The 18838-nt window shown below is 43.7% G+C and overlaps 1 protein-coding gene across 1 annotated transcript in view; it reads right to left on the reverse strand.

Annotated features, from left to right (window-relative positions):
• Window positions 1-18838, reverse strand: part of LOC122808922 (thrombospondin type-1 domain-containing protein 4-like) — a 2399573-nt gene that overhangs the window by 1242481 nt on the left and 1138254 nt on the right. The window contains exon 6 of the mRNA XM_044080057.1: window positions 18134-18236. Within this exon, the coding sequence (XP_043935992.1) occupies window positions 18134-18236 (103 nt within the window). The remainder of the gene's footprint in view (window positions 1-18133; window positions 18237-18838) is intronic.

Below are 18838 nucleotides of genomic sequence, written 5' to 3' on the forward strand. Positions count from 1 at the left end.
CAGACACCAAACATGTAGAATGAACCTTCACTTTAATGGGTAATTCCTTGCCATTTGAAGTATAAATGAAGGAAATGCAACTAGAAATCCATCTGGACAGAGTTACTTTAGAAACTGGAGCCCCGAGTCTATTGTCTGAGAACGAGACAAAGAGTTGATCTGATTTCCTAATATCTTTAGTTCTATGTAAATAGAAACGCAATTGTCTGTGAACATCTAGCTGATGAAACTTAAATTTTGCTCTGTTAGAGAATTCACGGAAAAATACAGGCAGCTCAACGGACTGGCTGAGGTTGACAACCGAAGCAACCTTAGGGATAAAGGAAGGATTAGGTCTTAGAGAAACCCTATCCTTGTGAAATACCAAGTAAGGGGGCCAAACCGATAAAGCTTGGAGTTCAGAGACCCGCCTAGCCGAAGTGATGGCTATCAAAAAGATTGTCTTCCAAGACAAAAATTTTATGTCACAAGTTGCTGCAGGCTCAAATGGAGGCGAGGTAAGCCACTGTAACAAAAAAATTGAGGTCCCATGCATTACAGGATCAAAGACTGGAGGTCGAAGTAGCACAGTCCCCTAGAGAAAAGCCCTACAAAGTCTGTGCGCCATTAGATTGGGTTCATTAGCAACATGAAAAGTAGAAATGGCTGCCAACTGCACTTTGATAGTTGCTGCAGCTGATCCCTGACTGAACAGTTCAGAAAGAAATTCTAAAACTGATGAAATGGGAGCTGTACAGGGATCAATCTGTCTTTCATGAGCCCAAATGGAGAATCTCTTCCACTTACTGGAATAAATCTTCCTAGTAGAAGGCTTGTGGGAAGAAGACAGAATATGAACCACCACCGAGGAAAAATCATGAAGCCTGACTAGGGACATCACTGGAGCAGCCAAGCTGTCAACTTGAGGGTCTGAATGGAGGGGATGGAACTGTCCTGACATATGAGTCAACAGATCTGGCTCTGGGTCCAGAATCCACGGATTGTCCATTAGATAAGGGTGGAGAAAAGGAAACCAAATCTGACGAGGCCAGTGTGGTGCAATCAGTATCATCTTACTTCCCAAGGATTGTGCTTTCTGAATAACCTTCATTATCAGGGGGACTGGCGGGAAGGCATAGAGAAGACCGGCGGGCCAGTCGTGAACTAGAGCGTCCCTGGGTGCCTCCCCCTTTGGGGGGATAAGGGTGAAGTAGCTGCTGCATTTGGCACTGAGGGGGCTGGAAAATAGATCACAGCAAGGCTGACCCCATCTGCAGAAAATACGCTCCGCCACTTGTTCATTCAGGGACCACTCGTGAGGCATCAGAATAGCTCTGCTCAGCCTGTCGACAATCACGTTGGACTTCCCCGGTATGTGCATTGCCACTAGAAAGCGTTGGGAAGATACTGCCCACTGCCATACTCAAAGTGCCTCTCTGCAAAGGGGATACGACCTGGTTCCTCCCCGTTTGTTCAGATACCATACCACTGACATGTCTGAGTGGATTGCAACTGTCCCATGAGGAAGAAAGCCCGGAAGTGCTTGCAACGCTAATAGCACTGCTCTCATCTCCAAGACATTGATATGCAAATGGGTCTCGTGCTCTTGCCACGTACCTTTGACTGTCCTGCTGAGATAATGCCCCCCCATCCGATCTGGGAGTCATCCGTGGTCACAGTGGCAACTGGAGAAGGAAGAACGAAAGGCATGCCCGTGTTGAGATTGCTGGTCTGAAGCCACCAGTGCAGATCCTGCTTGCACTTGTCTGTAATCAGAATAAGATGGGAGAGCGGAAGATGCTGTAGAGACCATTGGGCAAAAAGTAGCCACTGAAGAAGCCTCATGTGTAGTCTCACAAGAGGAACTAGCATAATTGTGGTAGCCATGGTCCCCAATAACTTGAGGACCACTTTTGCCTTGACCTTCTTCAATGGTAGCAAAGCATAGACCTGCTGCTGTAAAACCTGAATTCTCTCTTTTTGTAGGAAGGCCCTCATGAGCACCGTGTCTAATTCGGCGCTGATAAAGGTAACACGCTGCAAGGTCAACAAGGCAGACTTTTCCCAATTCAGAGTAATTCCCAGACTTTTGCACAGTGCAATAGCAGTGTCCCTGGTCTGTAGCAGTAGATGTCTGGTGGTGGCAAACAGGAGCCAGTCGTCCAGGTACGGAAACACTTGGAAACCCTGACGTCTCAACTGAGCCGTTACCACTGCCATGCATTTGGTGAACACCTTGGGGACTGTGGTGAGACCAAAGGGAAGGACGCAAAACTGAAAATGACTGGCTCCCAGCCAGAAGCATAAGTGACTTCTGGATGCCCTGTCCATCTTGATATGGTAGTAAGCATTCTTGAGGTTGATGGAGCACATCCACACATCTTTCCCTAATAACGGGAGAACTGACTGTAATGTGACCATGCGGAACTTGGACTTCTCTACATGAAGGTTCAAACGGCTGAGATCCAAGATGGGTCTCAGGTCCTCTGTTCTTTTCGGCACCAAAAAAAAATCTGGAGTAAGTCCCTAATCCTACTTGGTCTGAGGGGACAGGCTGGATGGCTCCCTTTGACAGCAACTTTTGTACTTCTAAAGTTGCGGAATCCCTTTGACTGGGTGGAATGTCTGGGATTCTTTTGTTTGGAGGGGGATAAGAAAGAAGAGGAATATGATAACCTCTGGAAATTATCTCTAATACCCACTTGTCTTGGGTGATGTCTCACCAGGCTTCTGGGTATAGAGAAATGCGACCCCTGACTGGCTCCAGAGACGCACAGTCGGGCCTCCCCTCAAGAGTGCTGGTAGGGAGAACCACAAAAGGAATCATGGACCCCCTGGTTACTCGGGCCTCCTTTGCCTCTAGGGAGGTGTCTACCTGAATTTCCACCCTCTCCTCTGCCTCTGGAGGGGGAATTACTCTGTGTGTCATGAAAAAACCTCTGCGACTTTCTGAACCACATTTTTCCACCCTTCTGGACCTTGGGGTAAGGTCTAGAAGGCATGGAAAAATGGACTCCCATGGCAGACAGGGTTTTTCCTTCCTGCTCGCACCTAGTGACAGTGTCCTTCACCTTGGTTCCAAATAAGGATGAACCATCAAAGGGGGCGTTGGTGAACGTAGACTTGAAAGCCTCCACGAAGTTGCACAGGCACATCTAGCAGTGTCTCCTAAGAGAGACTCCAGAACCCGCAGCCCTGCTCGCTCCATCGGCTGCGTAAGAGATCAGCCTCATGGAGGAGTTGGTAATAGAATTTAGGGTAGACATCTGAGCATTGACCTTCTGAGCCACAGCATCCACCCTTCTGGACCTTGGGGTAAGGTCTAGAAGGCATGGAAAAATGGACTCCCATGGCAGACAGGGTTTTTCCTTCCTGCTCGCACCTAGTGACAGTGTCCTTCACCTTGGTTCCAAATAAGGATGAACCATCAAAGGGGGCGTTGGTGAACATAGACTTGAAAGCCTCCACGAAGTTGCACAGGCACATCTAGCAGTGTCTCCTAAGAGAGACTCCAGAACCCGCAGCCCTGCTCGCTCCATCGGCTGCGTAAGAGATCAGCCTCATGGAGGAGTTGGTAATAGAATTTAGGGTAGACATCTGAGCATTGACCTTCTGAGCCACAGCATCAGAAACGTTACCCTGTACATAATCTCCCAGCTCTTTTAGGAGATCTCTCTGGAGCCGTGTAAAATGTGATAAATAGTTCAGCGACCGCAGTGTAAAGGCCGCAGAAGAGAACACATGCTTCCCATACCTGTCCATAGCCCTAGACTCCTTGTTAGGGGGATGGACGGTAGATGAAGTTTCTGCAAGTTCCTTCTTGGTGGCTGCTGCCACCACCATGGCATTTACTGGAACGCCTTTTGTAAGAAATTCTCTGTCAGGGGGAGTGGACAAAAACTTGTTGGGTCTCTTAGGGACCGGTTCCACAGTGTCTGGAGTTTCCCACATCTTTCGACAAATGAGGTCCAGGAGCTCGAACAGGGGAGAAACCCAAGAGGCGTATGGTTGAGACCCAAAGGCCTTCAGGAACACCGACTCTTCCTCAGAAGGGGCTTTGGAGGGCCAGTCGACTCTCTGTCTCAGTATTTCCAGGATGAGAAAGAGATATAGTCAGAAGACGACTTGGAGGATCCCTCTGACTCCTCGAGGTCGGTGTCAAGATGCAAGAAACTCATCTTGGGAGTCAATGTGCTTCCTCTTGCGCACACTCTTTCTGGGGGGCTCCTCAGGTAAAAACTCTGGGGAGGCCTCAGAAAGTTGGGGACCACTCATGGAGGTATCCTGAGGCCTTGAGTTTCCGCTGTCCCTGGATAGAGGGTGATCTGAGACTGATATTGGTGCTGCAAGGGGAAGAGTGTCGGTGCCGTAAGATGCAGCTGACGACCTGACCAGCACACTCCTCATGACCTCGAAAGCTGATCCCCCGGCTCCGAAGGTCGACTAACCGTGGAAGATACGGTAATAGCCCTCTGAGCCGAGGAGATGAGGCCCGAAGCCAATGTTGGGCCCATGCTAACCCGAGCCGAAGCACCGAGAGGAAGGCTAGGAGCTGAAGAAGATCGATCTGAGACCTCCCTCTAGGGTCCGACTGGTGAACTGTGAATCCCGGACCCCGTGGACGGCACCAATGGGGTTGGAGCGGAGATCGGAGCAGAGATGCCAGAAGGGGCTACTGGAACTGACCTCACGGCATCCGATGGAACCGACAGCTCTGGCTCCGAAAAAAGGCTCGGAGGAGGAACAGCCAAAGATGTAGGGATGATGGGCTCCGGAGCCGACTGGGCCAGAGCCGAAAGCAATTTAGCCAGCATCTATGACTGGAGCAGTTTCTTCACCACTCTATCGACATTGTCATCGGAAAGGGTCCTAGAGGACCTAGAGAATACGGTCGTGGATCTGGATTTCCCTGCAGAGGGAGACCTGTGAGTCGGAGAAACCCGTCGAAAAACTGTAGACCTGCTCCGAACTGGAAGATCTGTCACCGGCTCCAAGAAACTGGGAGCCAATGTCGACATAATAGATGCGCTGCCTTCTGTCGGCCCTGAAGCCAGTGGAGCCGAAGAAGCAACTATAGTTCTGGTGATTTTCTCTGGCAGCTCCGAGGAAACTGACGGAGTCGGAGAGCGTTTCTTTGAGGATTTTGTACCTGTTTTTTTGTTCGGTTTGGAAGGAGAGGATCTGGAACTAGAAGACCTATCCAAGTCTTCTTCAAAGGAAGGTTTCAGCAATCCTTTTAAAATAAGCTTGTTCTTCCTCTCTTGCAGCACATGAGGACTGAAAGCGTGGCAGAACAAGCAGGAATCTTGGGAGATGAATAGCCCCCAAGCAATACACGCACACTGAGTGCCCATCAGTCAATGACATTTTATTATTACATTTCACACACTTTTTACAGCCCGAAAGCCTGTGCTCTTTAGAATCCCTGGACATGCTGACAGAAAAAAACACACACACAGGGAAAAACAGTAGGGACACCTTCACCAAAAATAACCAACGACAGAGCGCAGGAAACTAGAGCCTCTAACTGAAAACGGCCTAGAGACTGTGGGATAACCACAGGGTGGACTAGGTCTTCTAAGTTAAAAGGGCCTAGCCCAGGGAAAGCAGGAAAAAAACCCCACCAGAACGGGCACACAACAAAACTGTCTAACGGGTATACTACAAAAATACAGAGGAGGACTAGGTCCTCTAACTCAAATGGGCCTAGCCCGTAGACACCAAAAAAAAGAACGGTATACCAAGCAAAAAAAGGGCCAACAGAGCAGGCCACACAACCAGCAAAAGCAATACACACACACCAGCTATGAAAATAGATTTTGGAGCTACAATATTGAGAAATAAATCAAAAATTTATACTTAGCCACTGCCAAGAGCGAGAAAGTCCAAGCTATATGAGCAGCAAACGACATCTGGGAATAGGTGCGTTGCAGCATGGGATACCTCTTAGCCACGAGCCAATTGAAGACTTCGAGCTAGAGTATGACCAAGTCGGAGCCGAGGTTCGGCTACGAACCCAAGGGTAAGAATGTAGGCGAGATTGGACTACATAACATCGACATTTATGGTTATGGTAAGATTTTACACAACTATTCTATATCCTTCTATTCTCATGTTGCAGTATTCATAACCTTTGGCTGACTACCATAGCCAGGGAAGAAGAAGGGGGTGGTTTACAACTATTCTCCAAAAATCCATGCAGGACTGCCTAGCAAAACCTGTTCTAGATCTGGAGATGTGGTCCATTTTGTAGTGTTTGGTGACTGTATGGACGGATGCCCAGGTAGCAGCTACTAGAATAGAAGCAGTGTCCAGCCCTTTGAAGAAGGCTCCAGAATGGGCTTTACTCTTATTGTCCAGGTGTTTGCCATAGTCGGTGTAACAGAAGGAAATGGCTTTGGAAATCCGGGTAGAAATAGTCTGCTTTGGCACCGCTTTCCCCAGAGTCCTGGGGTGAAAGGAGACAAACAGTTGCTCTAATCTCCTAAGGGATTTGGTCTAGTCTAGGTAGAGTTGTCTGTGAACGTCTAGGGAATGCTGGACTCTCACTGTTATTCTGGGATTGTGGAAAAAAAGGTGGGGAGGTGGATACATTGGTTCAGGGACAACTTATTGACCAGCTTGGGCATGAAGGACAGGTTAGTCCATAGGGTTACCCTATCCTTGTGGAAGATTGAAAAGGGTGGGGTGACCATAAGGGCCTGGAGCTCTGACACTCTCCAGGCCAATATCAGGGCCACCAAAAGCACAGTTTTCAAAGTGCAGTATTTTGGATAAGCTGTAGCAACTGGCTCAAATGGAGCAGCAGTGAGTTTCTCTAATACATAATTCAGGTACCAGGGTAGTGGAAATGGCTGAGATGTAGTACTCCCTTCAGTAATAACTTCACTTGAAGTCTGGAAGCAAGTGGAGGGTCAAGAGGCAGACAAGCTGAAACAGCAGCAAGGTGGGCCTTAACAGAAGAATATGCCAACCCTGCCTGCAACAATTCACACAGATAGGGACAGCACTAAGGGGATCTCTCCTTGAAATGGGTCTATCTGTCTTTTAAGACATCAGAAATCCTTTTCCATTTGGACAGACAGGCTCTTCTAGTACTGGGTTTCCTGATCTTCTGCAGGATATTAAGCATGTCCCCAATGTAAAGGTGTCTGAAAGGGATCAAAATCCTATCACCCACAGGGTTAGGTTCAGAGATTCCAAGTGGGGATGGATTAGGGATCCCTTATACTGTGTGAGTAAGCCCACTCTGTGAGGTAACTTGTGATGACTGCCCCTGGCTAAATGCAGAAGGAGGGGGAGCCAATGCTGTCTTGGCCACAAAGGAGTCACCAACAAGATTTTTGGTTTGTCCTGCTGGATTTTCAGTAGGATCTTTTGTAAGAGTGGGAAGGGGGGGTGTGTGTGTGTAGAGAAACATCCCCTTCCATGAAATAGAGAAGGCATCTGTCACCCTCGCTAGAGGGCTGGGTGTCCTGGTACAAAGGTGAGGAAGATGTCTGTTCAGAGGGGAGGCAAACAGATCTATTTGTGAAGTACCCCACCTATGGACTATGTCCAGAAACACTTCCCCGTGTAGCATCTTCTTGTGGGGTGGTGACATGGACCTGCTCAAGGTGTCTGCCTGAGTGTTCTGAGCTGAGGGAATGTAGGCCGCATGCAGGGTGACTACATGCTAAACTGCCAATTCCTAGGCCTGGAGTGCAAGTCTGCATAGCAAATAAAATCTTGTTCCCCCCGTTTTTTCACATACCAAAGAACAGTAGTGTTGTCTGTGAACAACTTTAGGGGCCCTTGCTTCAGACTGTTTTGGAAGGCCCTCAGTACAAAGATGAGGGTCCTCGTCTCTTTGATGTTGATGTGCTCCCTCTTGAACGGGCTTAACCATGTAACTTGCACCTTCAAGTTGCCCATAGTAGCTCCCCAAACCAGGTCTGCGGCGTAGCTCCCCAAACCAGGTCTGTGGCATCTGTGTACAATTCCTAGACTGGAGTGAGGGGTTGTAAGGGCAGTCCTGGTTTGAGGGTGACTTGATCCATCCACCAAAAGATGGGAAAGGGAATGGAATGGTGCAAGGGGTGGGAGTGTTGGGTCCATGTGGAACTCAAGTAACACTGACGTTTCCTCATGTGGCATCTTGCGAGTGGTAACGTGGGGATAGTAGAGGCCATATGTCCCAGAAATCTGAGATATTCTCTTGCTGTCATAGCTGGGGCATTGAAGACAGACAGCAAGTATTCCTTCAGGCTTTCCACCTTTTGGGGTGGGAGGAATGCCCTCATAAGATCCGTCCTGATTCTGCAGCCCAGGAAAACTTGGTCCTGGGAGGGGTTTAGGTTGGATTAGTGGAAACTGATGGTAAAACCCATGGACTGCAGAACACCAGTGACTGTCTGGAGATGGTTTTGTAGAAAACTGTAGCAATCTTCCTGGATCAGGAGGTTGTCTATTTGTATCCCTTGGACCCTGCAATAGGCTACGACTGGTGCCATACACTTAGTGAATATCCTTGGAGCAGTAGATAATCCAAAAGGTGAAGCAGAGAATTGAAAATGTGAGGAACCCACAGAGAAGTGCAAGTATTTCCTGTATTTGGGCCTTACGGGGACATGCAGATATGCATCTTTGGTGTCTAAGGTGGTCAGAAATGCCTGGGGCATTAACAGTGGGAATAGAGTCTGGAGTGTAAGGAAGGGGAAAGTGGGTACTTGAAGAAAAAGGTCAAGGTGGAATAGATCAAGGATGGGTCTCCATGGGCCATCTATTCTTGGGACCAGGAAAAGTCTGGAGTAAAAGCCCCTTCCCCTTTCTGATAAAGGGACTGGTTGGATAGTCCCTTGGAAAGGAAGTTGTCCAAGACTGTTTGGAATACTGGCAGCTGGTCCTTTGGTGGTTATGGGATGCCTCTTAATGAGAGGGGAATGATCCAAGTCATGAAATAACCTTTTTCTATGATGGATAAAACCCACTTGTCTGAGGTAATGCTTTTCCAGACAGGAAGACAGTGAGACAGCCTCTGGGAAATGGGTATGGAGTCTGCAGGTAGTCAGAAGCTACCTGCCTTGTCCTGAAATGGAGATTTCTGTGCTGTAGTCTGAGCAGACCTGGAAGGTGTCTGCTGCTAACTGGAGTTCTTTGTTCCCCTAGTATGAGTAGTAGAAGCAGAATGTTTCCTAATGAATTGCGTCATATTGGGGTAATTTCTGTGGAATGTAGGGATTGGTGACACAAACAAATGCTTCAAATCCTATAATTCTTTCTCCTTTTTTTGAAGGGGTTTGGAAAGCTCTGCCACTTTGGCCCCAAATAGGGCAGTATTGTCCAGGGGGGCATCAAAGAGTTTAGCCCTAACATCGTCAAGTAGGGGTTCAAGCCTTAGCCAATAATATCTTCTCAGTACTGAGGCAGAAGCTGCAGGTCTGGCCGAGGCCTCTGCTGAATCATAACTGCATCTGACTGTCTTGTTGCTTGTGAGGACAGGGAGATCAGGTTTGAGATTTGAGACTTAGTGGGCGAATCTGGAAGATCAGTCAAGAGTTTTCAAGGAATACTTAGACATGTGAGTCTGGTAGTTGACGGCCCTAAAGGCCAAAATAGCAGAGGTGTATACCTTTTTTCCTCTGTAAAGAAAAAACAGGCCTAGAAGGCATAGGGCCTTAGGAGGTCCTAGCTTCAGGTGGTTCCCTAACAGAAGAAGGGCTGGTCTGGATGTCAGTAACAAGCTGAGGTTTCCCCTCGTCGTTGGTACCCAACATCTGCGTAACCTCCATGGAAGAGCTTACAGCCCTTGGTTCTGCGGCCTCTGGAACGGTACCCGAAATACCACTGTTGGTTGATTTCGTATGTTCCTCCAGGTGTACATTGGCCAGAGGGGGAATGTCAGATGGAGGAGGTGCAGAAGTAAGCTCAGGCCTGGTAACTTTGGCCTTCTTTTTCGGTGGCTCGACGGTCTGACCGGATTGCCCTTCCATAGCAAGAGCTAAATGTTTTAAGTTTTTGCTTTTCTAAATAGATATTAAGACATGCAGATGGCTGCAAAGGGTCTCTGGAACACAGGCCTGACAAATCACGCAGGATTTATGGTCATGGTTGGGCCTTAGGCAGAACAAGCATAGATCATGGGTGTCCTTATGGGGGATCTGATGTCCGCACCTACACTTTCCTTCCTTGGATGACATCAACCGGAGCAGGCATGCACTGACCAAAACAAGAACAAGAAAAAAGGCCCCGGTGGGGGTACTTATCTTAAACTTGCTTAATCCAATGGCAGAAATGGCAGGATGAGCTGACATTTCACTGGTGGCAGAGAAATTCTGAGGAAGGTACATGTGGACATCACTTTTAGGGCCCACACACCCTAAGACCAATGTCAGATGTCCCACATACATTGCAGTGACTAAAGCTTTTGTATACTGATCAGACATTCTGGTCGCTAGGGGGAGGCTAACCCAAAGGTTAAGAATACTGCAACATGAGAATAGAAGGACATCTATGAGTTCCCGGAGAATGGTCCTAGCAAAGGCTGCTCTAGACCTGGAAAAGGAAGATATTTTGTAATGTCTTGTAAAAGTATGCAAAGAGAACCAAGTTGCTGCCTCTAGAATACTTCTAGAATCCACCCCTTTCCAAAAAGCTACCGATGAAATCAAAGCTATAGTAGAATGTGCCTTGACCCTACCTGGAACGGACTTGTTATGGTGTGTATAACAAAAAGAGATGGCATGGGACAACCACATGGACACAGTCTGCTTTGACTCAGGTTATCCATTTTTCTTACCTTCATAAGAAATGAATAACTTATTAGAGTTTCTGAAGGTTTTAGGTCTGTCAAGATAATATCTGAGCAGTCTGCAGACATGTACAAATACAATAAGGGTATATATAAGGTAAAGGAAGTGGAAACCACAAAGCACAGTCTTCCCACGGAATAAACCACAGCACACAATGCTGGAATTACCTCATTTGTACAGCAGTAGTAACAGATGAAAATCAAGCAAAATACTACACACAAAAACAAAAGGCACATCGGAGTGCTACACTACATTCATTACTATTCTTTATCTTAAGCTTTTTTGTGGGGTGTATTAGGTCAGGCTGTTCTTAATTATTTGCAAATAATCTGCTTTTATTGGTTAATTAATTGCTCTTAGTCATTTATTATTTAATTAGGCCTGTTTGAGTATGTATATATATATATATATATATATATATATATATATATATATATATATATATATATACACACACACACACACTTGTACTTGACTTTTAATTCAGTTCTGATGAAGTTCTTCATGTATTAGGATGAAACTGCTTTACTGTGTGATTTTAACCTTACTCTTTTGGAATAAAACACTTTTGGACAACTCCTTTGGAATGTATCCTTTGACTGGAATCATCTATGTTGTGGATTTTCTCAAGAGTTTTTAGCATAGCACTCCAACATGCTTTTTGTTTCTATGTTTAGCATTTTGGCTTGATTTTCATCTATTACTACTGCTGCACAAACAAGGTCATTCCAGCATTGTGTGCTATGGTTTACTCCATGGGTAGACAGTCTGTAGATATCCGGAGTATGAAGAATCCTTTCACCCTCATTTTTTGGTTATGGTGAGAAAACAGGGAGATGGGATAGCTTGGCTCAAAATATGCTCAGGTACCACTTTAGACATAAATGAAGGATTAGTTCTCAAGGAAACCATATCTCTGTAAAAAAATGAGATAAGGTTGATCCACTATGAGAGCTTGCAACTCACACACTCTTCCTGCAGAAGTCAGAGCAATCAACAAAACTGTTTTCCATATTATGAATGACAAATCAGCCTGCAAATGCCAAATCAGCCTGATGAGCTGGTTCAAGGGGAACAACAGTTAACTCTTCCAAACACAGTTGAGATCCCAAGGAGGAGCAAACTGTTTTCTAGCAGATGGGTATGCAAAGCTCCTTTCAAAAACATTTTAACATAAATTGGAATCCATGGACATCGTACTGAAATGGCCAACAAATAAACCTTGATAGAGAAATAAGAAATTACACTGAATAATAAACACAAATACTGCAGAACCAGAGAAATGTTGTTTGACTTTCGGCTTTTTCCTGGTAAGGGGTCGCCACAGTGGAACTCTGGTCCGCTAATGATTGGCAATAGATTTTTACGAAACGCCGAGGTGCCAGCTTGATGCCCAACCTTCAACGAAGGCACGCCCATTTACGCACGCATGTCTTTCGATCGCTACCCAACCGCAGTGAGGACATGCAGACTCCACACAGAAGGTACTCCCAAGCCAAGCCGAGAATCGAACTGGAGAACCTCTTGCTGTGAGGTAACAACGCTATCGCCGTACCACTGCGGAAACAGAACCAGAGAAATACTAACTTTAAAAGGGTCCTAGTTCTTATCACAACACCAACCACAAAATATTTTCCATTTAGTAATATAGCTGCTGCATGTCCTCAGAAAAAAACATGCCTAAAAGGTATTAAAACTCTATCATACAGGCAGTCAGCTGAAGTTGTTTCAAGCTGGGGAGTATCAAGCAACCCCTTGTTTTTTGTGATTAGGTCCAGTCTGTGAGGAAGCTTGTAATTGCCCATGGCCATTTTCAAAAGAAGGGAGAAGCACTATTGCCTAGGCCAGGAGGGAGTCTCCGAAGTGATGTTTGAAGAGTCCTTCTTAATCTTTAGAATTAACCTGGATATCACTAGAAAGGCATATAGGAACATTCTGTCAAAGGAAATGCATATATTTTCCAGAATTGCTTTCAAGGAATTCTGGAACAGAATTTGATCACTTGTTTGTTGTGAATGGAGGCAAAAAATTCTACCTGAGGTGCTCCCCACAACTGGATCAAATCTTGGAAGACTCCAAATTCAATTTTTATTTGAGAGGGTCTGTCCTGGCTCTGCTCAGCTTGTTGTCATAATGTTATGCTCTGACAAGATGCAAGATGCCTGTAGCGTGAGATTGTGCTGAATAAATATATCCCAGGCTACCATGGCTAATCTGCACAGAGGGAAAGATGTAGAACCTTCTTATTTATGTCCCACATTACTGTGGTGTTGTCTGCAAACCCTTATAACAGCACTGGAGATCATAGATTATTGGGAGAGTGGAAGGCATTTTTGACTGCTAACATCTTTTTTTATGTTTATGTGTTTTGGTCTGTCTTTTTTGCTCCAAAGACTTTGCATTTTTACTCCAAGAGATATTGCTCTCCAAGCAAAGTCTGAGGTGTATGAGGATACAGACTCTGCTGGGGCTGGAAGGAAACTGGAAGACCTGGTTTCAGATAAAAACTAGTCTCTCCACCACAACAGTTCTCTTTTTACAAACCCTAAACTGGAATCTGAAGTGTCAGGGGAAGTTGATGTTGGGTACATACATATTTTACGTACCACTGAGTTTTTCTAATGTGGAGTCTGGTTAAAGGAATCTGAGAATAATGGAAGCCATGAACCCTAGTTATCCTGAGAAATTCCCTTGCTGAAGTCATGGAAAAACTCAGGAATAGATCAAGATACAGATGTAGTTTCTCCTATTGAAGAAAAGCACTTTGAAATGAGGTATCTTGGAGAGACTCCAAGAGAAGAAGTCAAACAAGACTTTTGAATGTTTCACTGAAAACCCAGTCTGTGAAGATCTCTTACTTAAGTGAGAGTTTCCTGACACAAAAAAAAATAATTTCTGCAAAGATAAGCAAATAATCCTAATAAGGAAAATGTGAATACATTGCAATCTGCAACAGGCTATCACTGGAGCTAGACGCTTTGTAAACACCATTGGTGCAACAGGCAATTCAGAGAACTATAAGTGTAATCCTTACACAGAAAACCTTAAAAAATGAAATCTGAGGGTATAGGAATATGCTGATAAGCATCCATTATATGGAGACTTAAAAAACTGAAAAGGGAAATCAGAGCTAACAGACTAAAGGAATAGCATTTTGAACTTTATGACTTTCACAAACTGACTACAAAAGGAAAGATCTAAGACTGGACTCTGTGACTCTTCCTTCTTTGGCACTCTTGAATACAAATCTTTACTTCTCAGAGAAAGTGGAACAAGTTCTATTACCCCTGGAGTCATCAGATGTTTGAATAAGTGGATGAGGAGAATCCCCTGAAAGGATGAAAGGACTCCAACTGATGTATGTACCCCTGATGCATTAATTACACAACCCATTTGTCTGATGTGAACAGTTGATAAAGAGATAAATGGAAAGCCATACTTTGGGGGAGATTTAAAGGGTTGCCAGGATCGGAAGGGGGATGGTTAGCATTTGTAGATACTCATTCAGACTTTTTGGACTGTCTAGGTTTCTGCAAGGCTTGCCCCTTCTTTTTGGGGTCTACTTGCCACTGTTTTTCTAAAGTTTTTTGAATGTCTGCTTGTCAAAGGTTTGCTGGGTCTGCTTATTTTGCTAATTATAAAAAGGTACTGAAGTAAGTGTGAAACCTTTAACAAACTTGGAAAAGGAGGGCTAAAAAATCTTACTTACCCCCTTCCACCAGTTTACCTCTTTCATCACATTTTTTCAGGACCCCAGCACCAAAATGTCCAAAAACAACTTCCCCATCTAAAGGAGAATTCAAAATTTTAGCTTTAACATCAGCAGATGCATTTTGAGAATGTAACCATGCAAACCTTTTCATAAATGGTCCAGTACCAGCTGCTCTGGAAGAGGCATCATCTAAGTCAGAAGCACACTTCAGTGGATGCTTCTTCACTCAAACAAAGAAGCAATAAGTGTATTCATAGAAGAAATTCCTTCAGAAGTGGGAAAATTGGTTATAATGTTCTTCATATTTTCATTTGATGCAAACAAAAACGTTTAACTATGTAAGCTTAACAATTAAGAATTCTAAAAATAAGTGTGGTGGAAGTATACACTTTTCCCCAACATAGTAAAGGCTTTCCCATCTTTATTAGAGGGAGAGAGATGAGCATTTACAAAATGTTTATCAGCAGAAGGATTAGCCAAGAAAATCACTGCAGGGTCAGACCTGGGATTATAAAATAAAAATTTGCAAAACCGAGAAACTTTATACAGTCTACCTGGCTATCAGGCATATTACGTGATATAATAAAAACACCCTCCAAAGCTAAAACTACATGAGAATCAGGAGTAGGGTGAGGAAATTCCAACTGTGAAGAACACTGAAACAACTGGTTCATCTTAAACATAGTTTCAGAAAAAGAAAATTCTTCCAAGGGACCTTCAGAAGAAATACTCTCCTTAGAATAAGAATCAGTCACTAGAAATTGTTCCCTAAAATCACTTCCCTGTTGGTTATACTGAAAACCATCATAAAATGAAGAATCCTCTTTTCTTTTACTAGTAAAACCATACTGAGAAGGTCAAGAACATGATCTAAGCCTTGAAATAAGCCCAATAAATAATTTCTGTCTAAAGTAACTCAAGACTAGCAAAAATAAATGTTTAACTTTCTACATCTTTTTAAAAGAAATTTCCCAGAAGCAAATCAACTCCTGTGAAGCACATCACCCCAGGGAATAGGCAACCCACTCTAGGAAGGCAGACATGCATTCCCAGTTCCTTGCTCTGAGACTAACAAAAGTGGTATTCCAATGCCTGCTAAGGATACTCCAGTAGCCAAAGGGGACATGCCTAACCCCCAGTCCCCAGTGTCTGAAAGGACTACATCACAGGAAACCAAAGACGATGATGAGTGACCTGATGATTCACAAATGGCCACGGTAGAGTCACCCATCTCTGGCTGACACAAATACAGAGCCTGCTGAAGGAGCAAAGGCCGTTTGGAAATTTTCTCCTTTTTGCTGTCCAGAGGAAGGAAGAAATGAGGAACCTGTAAGTTGTTCCATAGTAAAGCCGATAAAACCTGAAGTATGGGTATCACTGCCAGGAGCAGTTGGTAAAAGAGGTAAGTATCAATATCAAAAAGTAGCGTTTTCCACACAAAACACTGTGAAAAGCACATCATAGTCTTTACCCAAGTCCCTAAACACAACAACTGTTTAATAAAAGCTTTTTTATCATAAAAAAATTAAACTACATTTTTAACACGTTTTTACAATAAAGTAAAATGTAGAACCACATACTTTTAACTGACTGAAAAGTCGTGTGATAGACCAATAAGCATAAAATTCCTAGCATCACGTAAAGTGTTTCACAGAAAAAAGTAAATGTTTCTGTAATGGAATAAAATGATAAAGGTTTCTTCAACAAAGGGAACTTATCTGCCCAGCAATGGAGAAATGACAGCTGACTGTCGATACTCGAAAGGTCACAACAGGAGCACTCTTCAGCATCGGGAAAGCTCTGAACCGCTTTGCACCCCCAAATTGCTAAGGCTACTGCAGCAATGATCACATGATGAACATCACATCTAATTTAATCATATCTGACAGAAAAGAGTAATAGGCTACATAAAAATAAATATTGGTGTGGTTTAATGTTTTAGGATAGTAGGAATTACAAGACAAATTAATATAGTGCACCATTTGCACCTTGGTAATGCCCACCAACATATTGTAATCCCAGTTCTGCAAGTTTGTGTGTATCAGCAGTGACTCACTGTGTGTGGTGTTTTCCTCTTTTCTTCTTGGTTGTACAACTGTGGAGTCAGAATACTAAAGTAAAGAGGGTGTGGGGAAAAAGGAGGAGTATTTGCTGTCTATGGAATTTCAGATAAACTGTGATTTGATTAAATATGTTTTACAGTAAATGTATTTTAGATTAAATTTGCAGGCATTTTGTGATCAGATTAAACAGCCTTAGATTAAAAAGAATCTCTCTCTCTCTCTCTCTCTCTCTCTCTATATATATATATATATGTATATACACACATATATACGTGTATGGGTCTACTTCACATCACTGAAATCCCTTTTCACTGATTTTCATTTCACCAAGACCAAATCACCTAAATTTCACAATACTGACAACTCATTTCACTGAATCTCATTTCACTGACAGCTTACAATGTTGCATATCAAAAGACTAAATGGGAGCCCACATGGGGGGGGGGTGCAGGCATGCCTAGTCCTCCTGCAAAACAGCAGAGGTGAGGTAACTGTCGTATCTGAAAGAGGGGAATGTCGATATTATGGAATGCACTTTTTAGTGCAAACTTCAAATATGTTAGGTTTAGATGTTATTTTTTGGTCGAATGCACGTTTGATGTTAGTGCATTCGACCTTATCATGGTAAACATATATATTTTATATATATATATATATATATATATATATATATATAATATATATATATATATATATATATATATACATATACACATTTATGGGTCTACCTGGCAACGCCGACGATGAGAACACCGACACCAGAAGATCGAAAACTGAGATGACCGACGGATGAAAACCCCGACGCTGAGAACACCGACATATGAAAAGGCTGTGTAAATATGCGGTAGTGACAGACATTAGGGTTAGGGTGCGAGTAAGGTAAGTGTGCAATATTGACGGACTCTAGGGATAGGGGTGGGTTAAGTGAGTTAGGGTTAGGGCGCGGGTTAGGCGAGTGTGCGACAGTGACAGTCTTTAGGGTTAGGGACGGGTTAAGTGAGTTAGGGTTAGGGCGCGGGTTAGGTGAGTGTGCGATAGTGACAGACCTTAGGGTTAGGGTTTGGGTTAAGGTTATAGATAGTTGTGTATGTAAGGTTTAGTGTGGGTTTGTAAGGATTTTGGTGTGCTTATGTTGTGTGCGTGCTTTTTGGACAGGGGATTTGTTTTGTTTGTTGATTGTCGGGATTGTGGTGTGTCGGGCATGTGAGGTTTTGTGTTTGTGAACTTTCAGTTATGTGGTGTCGGTGATTTCGTTGTCGGTGTTGTACTGCGTTGGAGTTGTCAGGTAGATCCATATATATATATATATATATATATATATATATATATATATATATAGACACAGAAACACAAATAATGAATATGCATATATAACTACTCTTTTAGAATCAATGCACAAACACTGTAGGAGATTCCTAAGCTGGAAGCATTCTATTTCAAACAAAATGGAACATAAAAGATCATGGGCCTCCTTGATTTAAAAACAAAATTGTCTTTCTTGTTGATTAGAATGGGTACGTACTTATACAGATCTAGCTAGCCACATTTACTAAAACCACATGAAGTCAATAATAGGTCAGTGTGCTTACCTTCAGTGAAAGGTTCCCACTCATACAACCGTCCCATGAATTCTTGTTTGTTAAAAGAAGCACACTGTGTGGCTCGGAAACTAGGCCGTTCTGCTGGGCAGGGCTACATTAAGAAACAGAAGGGGGAAAAAAAAAACATAATGGGTTAAATTAGGGCTTTACTGTTCTATTTATTACTATTATTTCTGGAATCATGACAGGGTCATGTCATGATTCACCAGGTCATTTGATGGTTCTGCAATATCTTGGCAACTACTGTTCATGCTGTGCATCATTGTAGTAGTAACAGCACATGAACTGATCCACTTAATTACCTCCCCCAAGCATCAGAGACAAGTGGTGATGATTACAAAGGATAAAACTTGGTTATACTTTCTGTAACCCTTGCCTAGAAGATATGCCACTTTGCCTTGTTTTAAAACTGTTCTATGTCCATTATCCCATCTCATCAGAAAGCAGCCTTGTGTTGCCCAGTGTGCATATTAATAACATCTTTTGAAGGGGTGCTAACATTTTCCTCTTCAATTGCAGATTTGGTACACAAAATGGTGCATTTTTCTAAGAAAAAATAGTGTAAACAATGTGTACAATATAATGACTTCTACAATATATAAGCCAAGTTGTGAATCCACTCATAGGATGGCCAATGTAACATCATTCCAAAGTATGAACATAACCCCCCCCCCCCCAAAAAAAAGAAAACAG

This window comes from Protopterus annectens, chromosome 8.part0 (genome assembly GCF_019279795.1).
Source record: "Protopterus annectens isolate FY-2018-M chromosome 8.part0, PAN1.0, whole genome shotgun sequence".
Lineage (NCBI taxonomy): Eukaryota > Metazoa > Chordata > Ceratodontiformes > Protopteridae > Protopterus > Protopterus annectens.